The 16,993-nt window shown below is 56.9% G+C and overlaps 1 protein-coding gene across 3 annotated transcripts; it reads right to left on the bottom strand.

Annotated features, from left to right (window-relative positions):
- Positions 1–2,729: 2,729 nt before the first annotated feature.
- ABCG4 (ATP binding cassette subfamily G member 4) lies at positions 2,730–16,463 on the bottom strand. Of its 3 annotated transcripts, none has more exons than XM_027579550.1 (15): positions 16,413–16,463; positions 15,383–15,632; positions 10,903–11,020; positions 10,654–10,786; positions 10,470–10,520; positions 10,101–10,246; positions 8,786–8,909; positions 8,545–8,659; positions 8,220–8,362; positions 6,721–6,819; positions 6,329–6,497; positions 6,130–6,230; positions 4,888–5,046; positions 4,600–4,718; positions 2,730–4,476 (listed from the first exon to the last, which is right to left on the bottom strand). In XM_027579550.1, exons 2-15 carry the CDS (start codon positions 15,618–15,620, stop codon positions 4,251–4,253), a joined length of 1,941 nt encoding a protein of 646 aa, XP_027435351.1. In that variant the 5' UTR covers positions 15,621–15,632; positions 16,413–16,463; the 3' UTR covers positions 2,730–4,250. The 3 variants fall into 3 exon arrangements, with proteins under 3 accessions (XP_027435351.1, XP_027435350.1, XP_027435352.1); XM_027579549.1 differs by having other exon boundaries at positions 16,329–16,443; XM_027579551.1 differs by lacking the exon at positions 16,413–16,463 and adding an exon at positions 15,966–16,054.
- Between the last annotated feature and the right edge of the window lie 530 nt (positions 16,464–16,993).

The raw sequence follows: 16,993 nt of genomic DNA, 5'->3' as shown, positions 1-16,993 counted from the left end.
TTTTAAATTTATTTGACAGAGAGTCAGAGAGCACAAGCAGAGGAAATGGCAGAGGGAGAGGGAGAAGCAGCCTCTGCACTGAGCAGGGAGCCCGATGCAGGACTCGATCCCAGGACCCTGGGATCATGACCTGAGCCGAAGGCAGATGCCCAACCATCTGAGCCACCCAGGCGCCTGGCATGTTCTCATTTTAAGAGACACTCCAAAAGGGGAGTAGAATGGGGTGAGGGGAGGGGAGGTAGAACACCAGTGCGAATGGGGTCTCCAGGGGTAACATTTCAGACCTGGGGGTCTTCTAGTTTCATTCCGCTTCCCTAGCCACACGAGGCAGACAGGCGTCCGGCTGCAGTTACTGGACATGGCTCAGAGCAAGCTGTTCCCCTCCCTGCCCCCAGTGACTATGACAGCCATGGAGACTTTATTAATAACATATAATTTGGCCTCTTGCAAACAGAAGTACCATGAGTCACGCTGTGGGCATGTGCTCTGTCCTCTGACCTCAAGATGGGGTGTCTGGTCCCCTAGACCCATAGCATGGAGAATGGCCTGAAGCATCCCTGTCCTCCAGCCCCTGGCACAGGCCCTGACGCAGAAGGTGGCTGCATGGAAGGAAGCGATCTCTGAGTCCGGGAAGGGCTGGCACTCAGGGAGAGGGGGCCCATTTCAAAGCATGCCGGGCCGGGCCGAGGGCATTTGTGCCACACCTCCAAGGGCCGATGGGACCAGTGGGAGAAATCGCAGGTGGCTCACATGGCGGGAGCACAGTATCTGGAGAGCTTGCCCACGGCACTTTTCCAAGCCTTGGTTTTCTTCTCTGTGAGAGGAGGAAATGATAATACTCATCCTAGCAGCCTCATGGGGTTATTGTCAGAATCCAAAGAGCTTTCTTTGCAAATACGTGAGCCACTCTACAGATGTTCTCTGTGCCTGAATGGCCCTTGCTGGCTCCAGAATGGCCGTTTGTCTCCTTTTGCTCCCAGGGGCACTTATAGAAGTGTGAATTTATAAATGTTTTACTCTTTTAGGGGTATTCACATTTTGAAAGAGAAAGTAAAGAGGAAGAATCTTAAGAAAGACGACTTAGGGCGCCTGGGTGGCTCAGTCATGAAGCATCTGCCTTCGGCTCGGGTCATGATCCCAGGGTCCTGGAATCGAGCCCCGTATTGGACTCCCTGCTCGGCAGGAAGCTTGCTTCTCCCTCTCCCGCTCTCCTGTCGGTGTTCCCTCTCTCACTGTGTCTTTCTCTGTCAAATAAATAAAATCTTAAAAGAAAAAAAAAGACTACTTAATGGTGGGATTTTGTGTCCATGGACTTTCAGAAGCTATCTGCTGGCATCACTGCAGAGAAAGGGTGGCTCCCGGAATGCCCTCTAAAAGCTAGCTAGAGTTCCAGAAGCTACGACTCTGACTTCTTCCCACTACCACCCTGAAGCCCCCATGAGAAAGTCCATCTCCAGGCAAGCACCCCAGCAGTGATAGGTGGGACCCTCATCTAGCCTGGGGCACTTAGCGCTGCAGGCAGCACTAGTAGGGTGGATGCCGGTCCCCCCCTTCAGTCCCCAAGCTTCAGGATCAGGAAGAAAGAGGGTGAGACAATGTGCTGTTTCTTGGGTCATCTTGCCGCCAGCCTTCAAGGGCTTCCGGACAACTGCCTACTCCAAACCGCAGGCAACCAACCTATTTGCCGTCCCGGTGGCCGATGGCTCAGCCCTGCTAAGTATGACCTGGGGGCAAGAGAAGAGAGGAAGAAAAAGAAAAAGCTGGGGTAAGCTCAGTGAGGTCCCTGCCATTCTCATCCGAGAGCTTCAGCTCCAGGATCTTTCCTGCTTCTCACTGCCCTTCCTGACCACTGACTACACCTGCCACCACGGGCACAACCAGGGCGCGGTGAATTCTGAAGAGAGAGACATGTATCACACGGCAAGAACATACCCATGTGAACATTGGACAGCCACATGCGAAAGAATGAAACTGGACCATTTCCTTACACCACACACGAAAATAAACTCAAAATGGATGAAAGACCTAATTGTGAGACAGGAATCCATCAAAATCCTAGAGGAGAACACAGGCAGCAAACTCTTTGGCCTCAGCCGCAGCAACTTCTTGCTAGACACGTCTCTAAAGGCAAGGGAAACAAAAGTAAAAATGAACTAGTGGGACTTTATCAAGATAAAAAGCTTTTGCACAGCAAAGGAAACAGTTGACAAAACCAAAAGACAACTGACAGAATGGGAGAAGATATTTGCAAATGACATTACCAGATAAAGGGCTAGTATCCAAAATCTATCAAGAACTTATCAAACTCAACACCCAACGAACAAATAATCCAATCAAGAAATGGGCAGAAGACATGAACAGACATTTCTGCAAAGAAGACATCCAAATGGCCAACAGACACATGATAGAGCGCTCAACATTACTCGGCATCAGGGAAATACATATCAAAGACACAATGAGATACCGCCTCACACCCGTCAGAATGGCTAAAATGAACAAGTCAGGAAACGACAGGTGTCGGCGAGGATGCGGAGAAAGGGGAACCCTCCTACACTGTTGGTGGGAATGCAAGCTGGTGCAACCACTCTGGAAAACAGTATGGAGGTTCCTCCCTGCCACAAACGCTCTAAAGCTCACAGGTTTCTCTCAAGTGCTCTGAAGACCCATCACAGACCACGGAACCAGGAGCCACAGCCAGACACATTCACTCACTGCATACTGTATAAATATAGGTTTTATTAATAACGGGTGAAGTCCCACAAATACAACTGGCATCTCTGGACAATGGCGAGAATCCGTGGCAGGGTAAGAGAAGGAAGAGTGGTGTGTGCACAGGAATAAGCAGGGGGGAGAGCCCTGGGGGAAGGGGAAATCGGAAGTGGCGTGAGCCTGGACCTACCACAAAAGCCAGACAAGCTCTGTGTCTGTCGCTCTGGTGCCCAGAGGTATCGGCAGATGGGAAGGTGGGAAGGGTGTGGACAGACCCAGACAGGAGTTTGAATGAGCAGCAAGCGGCTGGGGAAGGGGCAGGGGAGTGAGAATGCCAACTTGACGCACAAAAGAGGGGCCCCAGGGTTGGCAGTGGCCAAGGCCAACTTAAGCCCATGCTTGTGCTCCTGTTGGCTCCTGAGCTCTGGGGAGCTAGTGCCCTGTGCCACCCCTGGCTTGGAGGGGAAAGAAGACTCGGGGGTCGACACCTGCAGATCCCGGGTCCCGGGACACCCTGGGCAGCACCAGCCTCATCCGTGCAGTCAAAGTGGCATCCCCAGAGGAGGTGGGCACTACCCTTCCCACGGCACCTACCACGCCACCATCACTCCTCCTCGGAGCCACGGGGGACAGCGTGTGTGTGCCGGGGCTGAGGTTGCCTGTTCACATGGATGTGCCTGTAACTCTGGGGAGGGGAGGGAGTGTTGCAGGACTGGGCAGGAGAAGCAAGAAAGGAGGCTTGATCTTCTCCTACTCACGCCCCAGAATAAAGTGCATTCTCCAGTTCCAGTGGCAGGTGGGAGAGAGACACAGACATTATTGCAGAGGTGCCACCAGACCCTCCCCCCACCAAAGGGGACAGGGAAGGAGCCGGGGAAGGGGACGGGGCATCCCAGGGCCCCAGGCCTCTCCAATCCCCAGGATTGGGAGGGATGACCCAGACAGAAAACCCAGCTTCTGTTCCAGCAGATTGTCCAAATCAGCCAGGTCTGGGGGTGGGGAGAAGGTGAGGAGGAGGAAGAGACTTCCAGAGCCTTCCCTGCTCCGTTCCATTGTCCAAATGGGACTTCCAGGGAACCCCACCAGGGCCCAGCCCTGGAACCTGAACCTTAGAACAGCCCAGTTTACAAACACTTGTGTGGTGGGGACCCCCAGAGGGGGCCACTTTGGTCAGTTGTAAATGGGGGCCTGGAGAACCTGGGGCTCCCAGGCAGACAACAGAGGAGGGTGCTGAGGGCAGGAAGGAGGGTGGCAGCCTCCTAGTGGTCTTTGCATGCAGATGTTGGAGAGAGTAGGGAGGAAGCTACAAACTGCAATCAACTGGGGAAGACTCCTGGGCATGGCGGGGAGGGCTGGAGCCCCTGTGGCCACAGCCACGGCCACGGCTGGGAGCGCAGTCCGGCAGCCAACCTGTGGAGGAGCTGAGAGAGGGGTGGCGGCACCAGCAACCAGTGCCAAAGTCTACAAGGTTAAAACAGTCCCAGAGGGCTGGGGCTGGGGGCTTCCGCTGCGGGGGCTGGGGCGCAGGCCAGGGCACAGCTCTATCTCTCCGACTTCACTCGGTAACGGAGTACAAGGTATGCCAGCAGCCGCAAGGCCAGGAAGAAGATGCCCAAGACAAGGAAGTCCAGGTAGAGCTTGGCATCCTCCACATCCAGCGCTCGGAGGATACTCTGCGGATTCTGGAAAGGGCAGTGTTCCTCCAAGCAGGTCAGATCTCCTCGATCCATGCCATAGATGGTCAGAATCACACCCTCAAAGCCATACCTGTGCACACGGGGACATGAGAGCGGGATACAGAGCATAGGGTCACTGTTCCCTGGGCAAACTGCCAGGGCCCAGCGGCAACTCTCTCCTCCTTGGGGCCTGCGCTCCTGCAGCGCCACTGACCTGACATAGGAGAGGTAGGAGCTCCATTGCAGGTAAGTGGGGATGGTCTTGAAGCTGACAAAGAAACCGGAGAACAAGAGCACAGGGATGGCGGTAACTGGGCCCACGAAGGTGGCCACCTGGAGGGGAGGGGAGGGGACCGGACCATCACAAGAGTGACCGGGACGGACCCGGGACCCGGGTGGCCAGCGGTTTCCCACAGATCCGTTCCACTCCTGATGTCAGCTCCTGCTTCCTCCCACCAGACCCCCTCCCCTCTCCGGATCCCCAGGGGGCCAGCCCTCCCACCTGGAGGGAATTGGAGGCAGCTCCAATCAGCAGCCCCAAAGACTGGGCCACCAAGGCCGTGGCAGTGGCCAGGGCGGAGAAGAGCAGGAAGCGGCTGGTTTCGGCTGGCTGGCCTGTCATCCAGTACATGATGCTGCAGTACACAACCGGGCACACCACCTGGGGAGCGGGCACAGGCCTGAGCAGGGGGCATCGGCCGGGACCACGGCGGCTAAGACCCTCCACGCCACCTGGGCAGGAGCCCCTAGAACAGCTCTTCCTAGAGCGTCCGTGCTGAGTCCTGCCACCCCCACGCTCGGTGTGTGCTGTCCCCCCAGGCGGACACATGTCCCCTTGCTTCCTCCAGTGTTGTCATTCCCATTGGGCCCCTTCCGACCAGTTCAGGCATGGTGACGTCTCCATATCTGGGCTCCTAAACCGGACCGGCTTAGTCTCTATATTGTTGATTAATTCACTCTACGTGTGAACACGTGTCATCCCCCTCTGAGCTATCAAGTCCTGGGGGCCGGCGTCCAAGCCTAGCGTGAACAGTCGTGTCGGCTGTTCCCTGTACCAGCTGCCCACTCAAGAGGCCACCAGGTACCGAGATCCAACTGTGCTCCTCTGCACCGTGTGTGGTGCAGCATCCGCCCTGAGGAAGAGGCAGGTTTTTCTCATTTGCACACCAGCTGCCCTACAGATTACTGGTGGCCCCGGAACTTGGAACGGGGCGCAGGGGGCGGTTAGTGCAATAAAACCAACCCAAACCGGCTAACACTTACTGGGCACTTTGGCACGTGCCAAGCACTAGCCTAAGTCCTTTATGTGTATTAACTGACTTCTCACAAACCCTCCCGAGCTGGATACTTCCATCGTCCCACTTGATAGATGGGGACGTGGAAGCAGCGAGAGACAGGCGGCCTGCCCGTGTCTCGGCGCTAACAAGCAGCAGTGAGACTTCAGTGCCCGCGCTAGCTACCCTCCACTGCGGCGGCTAAGATTCCCGGAGTCATTCGTAAATGTTTTCATCACTGTCCGTCATCGGTCGTTCCCACAAGAACATCGGTGCCACGAGGTCAGGATCACATCTGTCCTACCCCTTGCCGGATCCCCGTGCCCGGCCCAGAGCCTGGTGCACGGTAGGTACTCCCCACCGATTTGCCAAGTGAGGAGAAGGAAAAGAGCGGACGGCAGGTGACGGGGTGGAAGGGGGCTAGCAAGCAAGAATGGGAGAAGCCAGACAGGAGGGAGGAAGAGGTTTACCTGAAAGGGCACATCAGCCATGGTCTTGGCCAGGTAGTATGCTTTGAGGCTATACCAGTAGTTGAGATGCTCTCTCATGAAGACCGCCATCTCTAAGGGGACTGAGGACACACGCGGGTGAGGCACAGCTGTCTGACCCCCTCGCCCCGACCGTGTGCCCCGCCACCCCCCCAACCCCGCCCAGGGCGGCACCGCTCACAGGTGAGCACAGTTGGCATAAGGGCGGCAAACATGAGGAACAGCATGGAGAAGAAGAGGCAGCCGGTGTTGTTGAAGACCTTGCTGGCATCGTTCCCGATGTGCAGGTAAAGGAGACCAATGAGCACGCCGATGACCACGTGGGACATAAACCGCAGGTGGGTCAGGACCTGAGTGAGGAGAGGGGAAGGGCCACAGGGCCAGGGATGGGCAGGCCACACTGGGGTAGGAACTCAGAGCTGCCCTCAAGGACACATAGACCCATGGGTGCCTTGGGAGACTGCTGGCTGGCGGCGGGGGGGGGGGGGGCATTCCCGTCCCAGCTGCAGAGATCCTATGCCCCCCAAGAGCCAGGCCTGTACCAGCCTCCTCTCCCCCAACTTGATGCCTCACCGTGTCCCTGAGGATGGATAAGAAGGTCCTCTTGAAGAGGATGCAGAACTGTGTGAGGGTGCTGGTGGCAAAGGTGTGGCTTTCAATGGGATCCACTTCCTGGGGAGAGGACACTGGGTCAGGCGAGCCTACCCCACCCACCCACTGCACACCCAGCTCAGTGATGGGAAAAGCTTCCAGTCCTTCCCGAGGGCAGGGGTCCTCCAGGCCCTTCCATACTGATGGGAAACTCTCCACCACTGAGGTGTGTGCCTGGAAGCTGGCCTCAGAGTCATGCATCGGAGCGAGATCCGGAGCGAGACACAAGGAGCAAGTAAAAACTTGAGAGGGGGGGAAAGGGCAAGGAAGCCGAGGGCACTCTGGGGGCTGAGTAGACCAGTTACTCCTCTTCTCATCTTTACTCCATCAGGAAACATTTACCCGAAGGGCCCAGTACCTTTGTACCACCAGTGCCCACAATGGTATTAAACAAGGATCATGAGGGCGGCAGCAAACGCAACTAGTGGCCCTCCTGGTTTTTGAAGCTGGCATCCAGCTTGTCAGTTCAGATGAAGGAATGAACACTAGAGGTCACAACGCCCCCAGGCACGGCTCGGCCAACCAAGGGACCTGTAGGAATGCAACCCCTCTAGCTTACAAGTGGGCTCATCAGCACTACCCTAAAGACATAATCACCAGATGGACCCAGTGAAATCTCGAACATAAGGAATAAGGATATTTTTCAGGTTCCAAGTCTCTTGAGATGGAAAAGACCTCCAGGGACCAGAAGAAACAGCACCAGAGCACCTGCTCGTGTGACCTCAGATGTCTCCGGTCAACAACAACCACCTTCTCAAGAGATCCCTGCCCCAGATTTTGGCCTTAAAAGCCCTCACCTGTGAGCCGCTGGGGAGTTTGGGACTTCTGAGCCTTAGCTCCCCATTCTCCCGAGTGGCCTTGCACCAGCAACTGGCCTATGTTCCCTCACTGCGCAAGCCCACCGTCTGTTTGCACTGACTTGCTGCATGAGCTCTCCTTCAGCTCGGTGAGGTTTCCAAGGGTCACAGGATCTCATTTAGGGAAGAGAACCAGCACCGAAGGAACACCAGCAGTACCGGCTACAGTGCAAAGAGATTTATGCGATGAGCTAGTTAGTCCTCCCAACAACCCTGGAGCTCAGGGTCATCACCTCCGGGCTGGAGATGACAGCAAGACACATGGGCCACGAGGCAAGAGACACAGCACCAGGTTTGCTTACCAGGTGGCCCGTGCCGGCACTGAGGACAACACACTACAGATGCTTAGTAAGAATTTGCTGAACACATAAATGAACAGAGGTCGAGCAACGTGCCCAAGGTCACACAGCTGTTCATAGTAGGTCTAGTCCAAGTTCTTGAGTTCTTCCTAGTCCCTAATGGTTGTGATGCCTCTGGGGGACAGCTCCTTTGGCAGGACCATCGTCCAGGGTCCCTTCTGCCCTCCCCCACTTTTCCCTCTCTGCCCTCTCCAACCCTACTCACCTGAGGGCAAGGGGGGCAGGGGGTGGGGACCTCGTTCTTCTCAGGGCTGCTCTTCTTCTCGGCCATGACACAGAGCCCATTCTGCACAGCCCTGAACAGCATGGGGTTCAGGTCTCCATACTCTCCAGAGGCCACTTCGATGACTGGGAGACACGGACGGGAGTGTTTGGCTAAGATCCCTCCTCGGTTCCTGAGGGCAAGCCAGCCCCTCCATGGGTGTGCAGGGAAGGCAGGGGAGAGTGAGACCTCCCCAGGGAGGCCCAGGTGCATGACCTGATCCCCCGGATTTGGCCCAGCACCACAGCCCAGGCCCCCCCCCACTCACTGAAGTCAGCCGGGTTGTGGTAGGTGGGGCAGTGTAAGCCAAGCCCCTTCAGGTAGGGGATCAGGTTGGTGACCACGCCCTTGAAGATGCACTGACCCTGGCTCAGGATGTAGAGCTGAGGCAGAAAGGAAGGGTGAGGAGAACACAACCGTGGACTAGGCGGACCCCACTAGCACCTCTCCTGATGCCCTTCCCTCTCCCCACCGCAGGCCAGTCCCCTGGGAGGCCCAGAGCCACTCACCTTGTCAAACATCTCAAAGAGCTTGGCGCTGGGCTGGTGGATGGTGCAGATGATCGTACGGCCCCCCTGGGCCAGGGACTTCATGAGGGACACCACTTGGAAACATGAGGCGCTGTCCAGCCCACTGTCCAGAGAAAGGCCACGGGGGTGGGGTGGGGTGAGGTGGGCAGAGCCAAGAGAAGGGAGTGCTTGGGGTGGGGCAGCTGCTACGACAGGGATGGAGCTGGCATCCCCAGAAGGGAGTCCCTTTGGCCACCCCGATAGCCTGTCCTTACTAGATGATGCAGGCCTTTGGAGGGACCAAGAAGCCCAGAGCGCCATTCAGTTTAACAAGCAAATATGGAGCGAGCACCTGCTGAATGGCCGGCGCTGGGATTACCATGACAGATGACTAAGACATAGGCTCTGGTCTGGAGGGAGAGAGAGAGAGGCGCACAGATCACTGGAGGTGACGTAGAACATGCTGTAGAAACACAGGGTGACAACGAGGGGGAGGCTTCAGGTCTGCCGCACAGGGGCTGGCGGGTGGTCAGAGAAGTTTCCTGAGTGCGTGTGGAAGAAGGAGCGGAGCCAGCTGAAGGTGGAAGGGCAGGCGTGGCGGTGAAGGGCAGCCCGGACAGAAGACACAACATGTGCAAAGCTTAGAGGCATGAAACACTTGGCTGGCCCAGGGAATTATAAGCAATTCGGTGTTATTAGAGCATAAAATACAAGACAGCATGAAGCAAGATGTGAGACTGGAGAATGAAGCAAGATGTGAGACTGGAGAAGTAGGTTCAGACCGGGACCTCGCAAGTCCGCTGACTTTCTTCCGAGGGGTAACGGGAATCGCTGTGTGTTTTTCAGCGGGGGAGTGAGGATTGCCTGACTTGTGTTTTAGAGAGCTCTCCCTGGCTGCAGTTTGGAGGGAGGATTGGCTGGTAGAGACTGAAGACGAGGGGGTAGGAGCCTGTGGCAGAAATACAGGCAAGAGCTGATGAGGTCCAGAACTTAAGCACGGGATGTGGGTGGGGCGCATCTGAGAGACAGAGAAAGGAGGTAGACTCAGCAGGACTTGGGGACTGACTGGTGGTGGGGAAGAGAAGGAGAGGGAGGCATCCGTCAAGCAGGACATAGGATTTCTGCCTGCGTGAGGGGTGGGGCTGCTACAGCACCAGGATTGGCAGGAATGGATGAGAAGGAGGCCCTTATCTGGGCCCCAGGAGGTTGCTGCGCAGGGACTCTGGTCTCCAGCAGTGGAGCTGATACGGCCTCCTGCCCTGGCTCAGGGCCGAGGGGAGGGGGCATCCTGGTGGGAGAGGAGGGGGAGAACTACCTGGTGGGCTCGTCAAAGAACATGACGGGCGGGTTGTTGACCAGCTCCAGGGCGATGGCCAGGCGCTTCCTCTGCCCACCGGAGAGCAGAGCTGTCCTCGTGTGGGAGCAGGACATCAGGCCCAGTGCCGTCAGGATCTCCGTCACCTGGCCCAGCCCCCCCCCCCACCCACCCCAGGTCAGCTTCAGAATCTCCGCTCCTCCCCAGCCCCCCACACCCCGATCTAAAGACGCATTCCCCTAAGTCCACTTGGCCTCCAGCGTCCCAGCTTTGGCATCCGGTCTCCCACCCCCCAACTCAGGGCTCTAGAACTCTGAAGCACAGAAAGGGCAGCTCTCCTGTTCTTGCCCCGTTCTCTTCCCCACTCACCAGTTCCTTCTTCACCTCTTGCTTCTCACTCAGCTTCAGGTTAGCAGAGACCTGAGGCCCAGAGAGTAGGCAGGTCAGATATATGTGGGAGGAGGGCCCTGCCTTGACCCCCTAGCCACCGAGGAGGTTGGGGAGGGCAGATAGAAGTGGGGGCTGGGCGAGGGAGCGGCCAGCCAGCCCTCACCATCATGGCTTCCAACACGGTGAGGTGTGGCAGCAGCATGTCATCCTGCATGATGTAACAGGACATCTTGCGGAAGGTCCTCAGCTCCCTCGGCCTCCCGTTGACCAGGATCTGCCCCTTCATTCCGGACTCCCTGCAGGCCCATTGGTTGCGGATGGGGGTCAAGGCCACTTCAGAATACCTTCTGTGCTCCCCAGGGGATCCTTCTTCCCGGCTCCTGCCCCCATTTCACCCCAGCCTCGTCCTCACCTGTACCCTGCCAAGATGTTCATGAACGTGGACTTGCCGGCCCCGGAGGGGCCCATGATGCCAATCAGCTCCCGGCGGCAGAATTTACCTGACAGGCACTTGAGGAGGGTCTTATAACCTGCAGCGAGGGAGGGAGGAACTTGTGATCAGGGTTACAGTGAACAGAGGCGCCCGAAACTCTGAGGAGCCGCCCTGGCTATTAGTGAACGAGGCAGTTCCCTACTGAGGGGGGATTGATGAGACTGGAGAAACACCTTCCGAGGGGCAATGATATTCACACCCTCTCTGCCTGTTCCCCTAGAAGGGCCAGGTCCTCGCAGCAAAGTACCAGAGGTAAGCACACTCTCCTGTAGGCCATAAGAAGACCTCCACCCCTCATGGACGGGCAAGGAGAGGGGGTCAAGTTTATAGACGACCCTGCTCCCCCGCTATAAACACAGTAGTCACTCTCGCTCCCTCCAGGAAGACTTTGCCAACCGTCAGCCTGAGTGAGCTGGTTAAATGTCCTCTGTGTTCGCACAGCACTTTGCGTATGCTAGCATGTTTGTTGTTGGATGTGCTCGGCCCCCTCCCCTGTCCCCCAGCCTCTTAGTCTGTGAGCTGCCTGGGGGCAGAGCCCGTGTCCTGCTCATCTATGTGACCTCAGCGGACTGGCATGCACTAGGTGCTCACGACACGTTCTAGGAGCATGTGTTCTCAGAACTCTTGCCTCATTCTGAAAAGGCCTTCTTTGTGCTCGCTTGGCCCACGAGGCTCGTCTCTGTAGCCCCTACCACGGCTCGGTAAAAATCTCATGATTCATTCACTCCCTGGGAGGCAGCATATGCATTAAGAGCATTGATTTGGAGTCCGGTGGATCGAGGTTCAAATTCTGGCTCCACACTTACCAGCTGTGGGACCTCAGGCAAGTTGCTTAACCTCTCTGAGCTCCAGGTCCCTCATCTGTAAAATGAGGATGATAGGACCTATCTCATAGGGTTGTTATAAAGATGCAATGAGATAATAATATGTGTAAAGCATATGACACAGTGCTTGGCACATAGAGTACATTTAAAAAGTGACATTTTATTATTAATTCTATTTGACAAACACTTATTGATGTCTACTACATTCCAAGCTCTGTACCAGACACTGGACAAAAAAATGAAGAAGACACATTTCCTGCATTCATGAAAGTCATAGTCTAGGTTAAAAAGATGGAAAACATCTGTGGATCCGAGGAGAAATAAAATAAGGGTTATAACAGAAGCACAAATAATGTACAATGAGAATGCAGAAAATGGAACTGAGGAGGGTGGAGGGGCAAGGGAAAAATCAGGAATGGCTTCGTGGAAGAAGTGGCATTTGAGCAAAGTCTTGAAGGATGAGCCGCGTTCAAAAATGGAGAGGAAAGTCGGAGGCTCTCCAGTCCTTGGGAGGAAGAACTCTGCTACCTGAGAGCATATATACAACACAAGCCAGGAAGCAGAGGTCAGAGACTACACGGAGTCACCTGGGGAAACAAGGGGGCAGAGAGGAAGGAGGGAGCCCACGAGGCAAGACTTGCCTGCTCTGCTTACAGACCTGCCCCCCTGAGGCAGAAACACCAAGGCTCTACTGGAGATCTGGGGGGCTACCACTCTCCGCCACCCCACCCCACCCCCCCAGAGCTCAATTCCCTTTCCCCTCTACCTCCTTAGCAGAGACAGTGAGGGGATGTGACCTTTCACCCTCCCTCCACCACACCCAGCTGTCCCTCTGGACACATCCGTTCAGAAGGAGGCTCAGCTGCTGTCCACTGTGGGGTCCCCGTCGCACCAACTGCCCGGATAGTGCTTTAGAGTTTACAAACACATTACTTCCATTGCTGCTATGGCAACATGGATGAGCCACCTGGGGCCCAGGGACATCCAGCGACTCACCCAAGGTCACACAGCAAGTTCTTTCCTGGGAGAGGGGAAGCCATAGGTTCCATCCCTCGGCCTCAGGGATTATCACCATCAATCAGAAAGACATGTGGTCGTGTACTCCCCCAAACACCCTCCAGAGCCACTCACAGGAAATGATTTCTTTTGCAGGGGAGGAAACAGGCGATGATGAACCTTCCCCTCATTTAATCCGAGCCAAGCACCAGACTGAACACTGATGCCTAATACAAATATCATCTTACACTTGCCTCTCAACAAGCATTTTCACAGATAACGTCTCGGCTGAGCTTCATAACACGCCTGTGCGGGTACAATTCTTATCGTCCCTGTTTACAGATGGAGAAAGTGAGTCCAAGAGAGGATAAGCAGATGGCCCAAGGTCATCCAGCGGACAGGTGGCTTTGAACTCCTGCTGTTCCCCAGCTGCTCATCACGGGAGGGGCCGGCCAGCCCTTCCAGATAAAAACACATCAGAGTTCTGGTCCTGCCTCTGTCAGTAACTCTCTCGCAATTTTGTCAAGTCACTTAATCTTTGAGGACCTCCGTCTCCTCATCTATAAAATCAGGACAGTAATAGCTCCTCCCAAGGCATAATAGGGTTATTGTAAATATTCAGTGAGATATTGAATAGTAATTAATGGGAAAGTGTTTTGAAAAACAAGAAACATCATATATAATTAGGGGACATGGGTGGCAAGTCCTTACCTGGGCAAGGCAGACACCACCCTCCACATCCCTCGCTCTTCCTCTCTGCCTACCTCTACTGGCTTTCTGTCCTCCAGACAAAGGGAGAGGGACTCCAGTGAAAAGACAAGTCAAGAGAGGAGGACAGAGGGCAAAGAAAGGGGCAAAGGACAGAAGAGACAGCAAAATGGACAGTAGAGAGCAGGGGGCTGGCAAGGTCAAAGGAGGAAGCACCTGGTCAGGGGTGCCAGTCTGGCTGGTGGGTTGAAGCAACCGGTCCATCTAGCTACATTTCTTTCTTATCTTCATGTCTCCTTAAAACTGAGGAAAAACAGGGGCGCCTGGGTGGCTCAGTCCGTTAAGTGGCTGCCTTCGGCTCAGGTCATGATCCCAGGGTCCTGGGATCGAGCCCCACATCGGGCTCCCTGCTCAGTGGGGAGCCTGCTTCTCCCTCTCCCTCTGCCTGCCTCTCTGCCTACTTGTGCTCTCTCTCTCTCTCTCTCTCTCTCTCTCTCTGTGTGTGTGTCAAATAAATAAATAAAATCTTAAAAAAAAAAAAACTGAGGAAAAACAGGGCGATAGGAATAACGGCCACCTCCTCATTTGCCCAGAGCTGATCTCAGGGCCCAGAGGCTGCTCGGGGACAGGGCACCCAGCAGGGGACCCAGAGGCCTCAGTTTCCATTGGCTCAGGCCCTGGGACCTTTTGGTCACTCTTGAGAGCAAGGGTGGGGAATGAAGAGACCCCTCATGCTCAGCCCTGCTCGGAAGCACCCCAAACTTACTTCTTGAATCTCAGAGAACAATGTCCCAGCTCCACCCCTGACCCACACCCAGCTCTGGAAAAAAACAAAAAACAAAACAAAACAACAAACCCTCAGCCTCTCTCTCCCCAGCTCAAGCTGCCCAGGGCAGGCGGGGCAAGGACTCCAGGGGCTTCTCAGAGCCCCAGACCTGACCCACCTGTGCAGATGAGCGAAAAGACGAGGAGATGTGAATGCCAGACCAGGGAATTAAGAAGGAAAGAACAATACACAGAGAACTGGCAACCCTGACTTCTGGTCCCAGCTCTGCCACTTATTAGCTGTGTGGCACTGGTCACAGGGAAGTGACTCAACTCAACTTCCCTGGACCTCAGTGGCCTTATTAGTAACATGGGATGTCACCTATCTTGCTAAACCTTCACCCTCCCTGCCTCAGGGGACTTCAGCAAGAATGAAGTAACATTACAGGAATGAGAAAATCTTTTAAAATCAGCAGTGTTCTGGGCGCCTGGGTGGCTCAGTCGTTAAGCGTCTGCCTTCGGCTCAGGTCATGATCTCAGGGTCCTGGGATCGAGTCCCACATCGGGCTCCTTGCTCTGCAGGAAGCCTGCTTCTCCCTCTCCCACTCCCCCTGCTTGTGTTCCTGCTCTCGCTGTCTCTCTCTCTGTCAAATAAATAAATAAAATCTTTAAAAAAAAATAAAACTTAAAAAAAAAATAAAAATAAAATCAGCAGTGTTCTGTAGGTACAAGGATGTTGCTAACCACTGAGGAGGGCTGCCACACAGCCCAGAACTTTCTCATACCAGGCCTCAAAGGCAGGAATTCTACCTAAAATAAAGGCAAACTCCTCCAGGACTACCTAAGGACCAGAGGTTCTAGTGTCATCTTCGAGGAGGAAAGCTTCAATAGCCAGTTGAACCTAGTGTCCCACCAGGCTCACAGTTGCGTGGGGAGCACAGACCTGGCATGTCAGCTGTGTGCATAGTCGGTGGTGGGTTGAGATTTCAGTGCTCCCACAGAGCCCCCTGGGGCGGAACTTGGTGAACAGGGGATACCCAGACCTCCTGCTCTCTAAGAGGCAACTCCTGGGGGCTCCACAGCTCCCCAACAGGCTGCTCCCTTACCCCGTTTGCGCCAGCAGGGCCCCTCCCGCACGGAATAGGACAGCTCCACGAACTCGATGTCCACCGCTGAGCGCTTGGGTAGGTGGGAGAAGCGTTGGGCTTCGGTGATGTGGTTCTCCACCTTCTTCAGGTGCGTGGTCAGCATCGGGGGCTCCGCCCCGTCCTCCAGCGCCACGGCCATGGCCACGGCCCCGGGTCCTAGTCCACAGCCCACGGCCTCCAGCGCCTTCTCCGCCATCGCGCCACCGGCCTGCAGGAAAAGGGCCTGCTCAGTTTGGGGCAGACCCCCAAGCCCTGGCTCAAAGCTCCCTCCCTTGCTTTCTGATGCTCCCCCACCCCCACTCCCCGCCTCCTTCTCAGGGCAGATCGGCTACTGGGAGCACCCCACTTGCCACCGCCAGAGCATCTGCCCTCTCCTGCCCCCCCCCCCCCCACCACCACTCTCCGCGTAGCTACCCTCGGTCTCGACCTCTCCTCGGTCCAGGCAGCCCCAGCTCCAGCCTGGCCCCAGCCTGGCCCCAGCCCGGCCCCTGGAAGCCCTCACCCGCTCCCCCCCTCCCCGCGGCGGCTCTAATCTCCTTACCCTGCAGGCCAGCAGCCCCTGGGGACTGGAGAGTTGTGGGGGGGGCGGGGAGGAGGGCAGGGGCGGCCGGCCGCGGCTGCCCGCTAGGAGGTCAGGGTAGCCGGCTGCGCGCAGGGCGGACCGGGGGGCAGGCGGAGGAAGAGGAGGCTCTGGGCCTCCCGCTGCAACCCCCTCCTCATCCCCGGGCGCGTCCCCTGGCCGGCCCCTCCCGCCGGCGCCCCTGCGCCCGCGCGTCCAAGACTCTCCCCAAAGGCGGGCGCACCACCGGGACTCAAGACCACCGCTCCCCCACCCCGCCGCCGCCAACTAGCCCCCCCCCGTGGCGGGCTCCCCCCCTTCCCTATCTCCTGCATGCCTAGTCACCTTGACGCGCCCCCGGGCGGGTGCGGACCGAGAAGCTTAGTGCTGCCGCGCGGACTGGGGATGGAGACTCCGGGCCCTCCTTACCTGCCTCCGGCTGCGGCACCCGCGGCCCGGCTCCCGGTCCCGGCGGCGCGGGCCGGGGCGGGGCCGGGGCGGGGCGGGCGACCGGGGTGGGCCCGGGCCGCAGGTCCGCGGAGAGATGACAACGATGGGGAGGGGCGATGGGGGCGCGCCCCGACTCGGCTGCGCACAGCCGGGTCCCAGAGCCCGGTGCCGGGCGCTGTGTCCTCCCGAGCCCGCCGGGCGACTGCGCTCTCCTCCCAGCTCCTGCTCGCGGGTCCCGCTGTTCTTAAAGGGCCCGCGCCGCCCCGCAGCCGGCGGGGGGCGAGCACAGAGAAAGGGACAGCAGTGCGGGCGACGCGGGGCCAGAGCGGGCGCAGGCGTGGACCCAGGACCTGGGGGGTTGGCGGCGAAGGGCCGACTTGAAGACCGTGAGGACAGGAGAGCTGAAGTCGCTCAGAGGGGACAGGTCCCTGGATTACAGACTAGACGGTGGTGGTGTGCGTATAGGGGGTGGGGGTGGGCATTGGGGTGCAGATGCCATCCCCCTCAAGGGATTGTGAAGCTATCAGACTGTCTGCACCACTCCCCCATCAGTTTCCCTC

The sequence above is a fragment of the Zalophus californianus genome, chromosome 11, assembly GCF_009762305.2.
Source record: "Zalophus californianus isolate mZalCal1 chromosome 11, mZalCal1.pri.v2, whole genome shotgun sequence".
Lineage (NCBI taxonomy): Eukaryota > Metazoa > Chordata > Mammalia > Carnivora > Otariidae > Zalophus > Zalophus californianus.
Note: the sequence above shows the minus strand (reverse complement) of the source record. Positions and strands in the feature narration are given on the sequence as shown.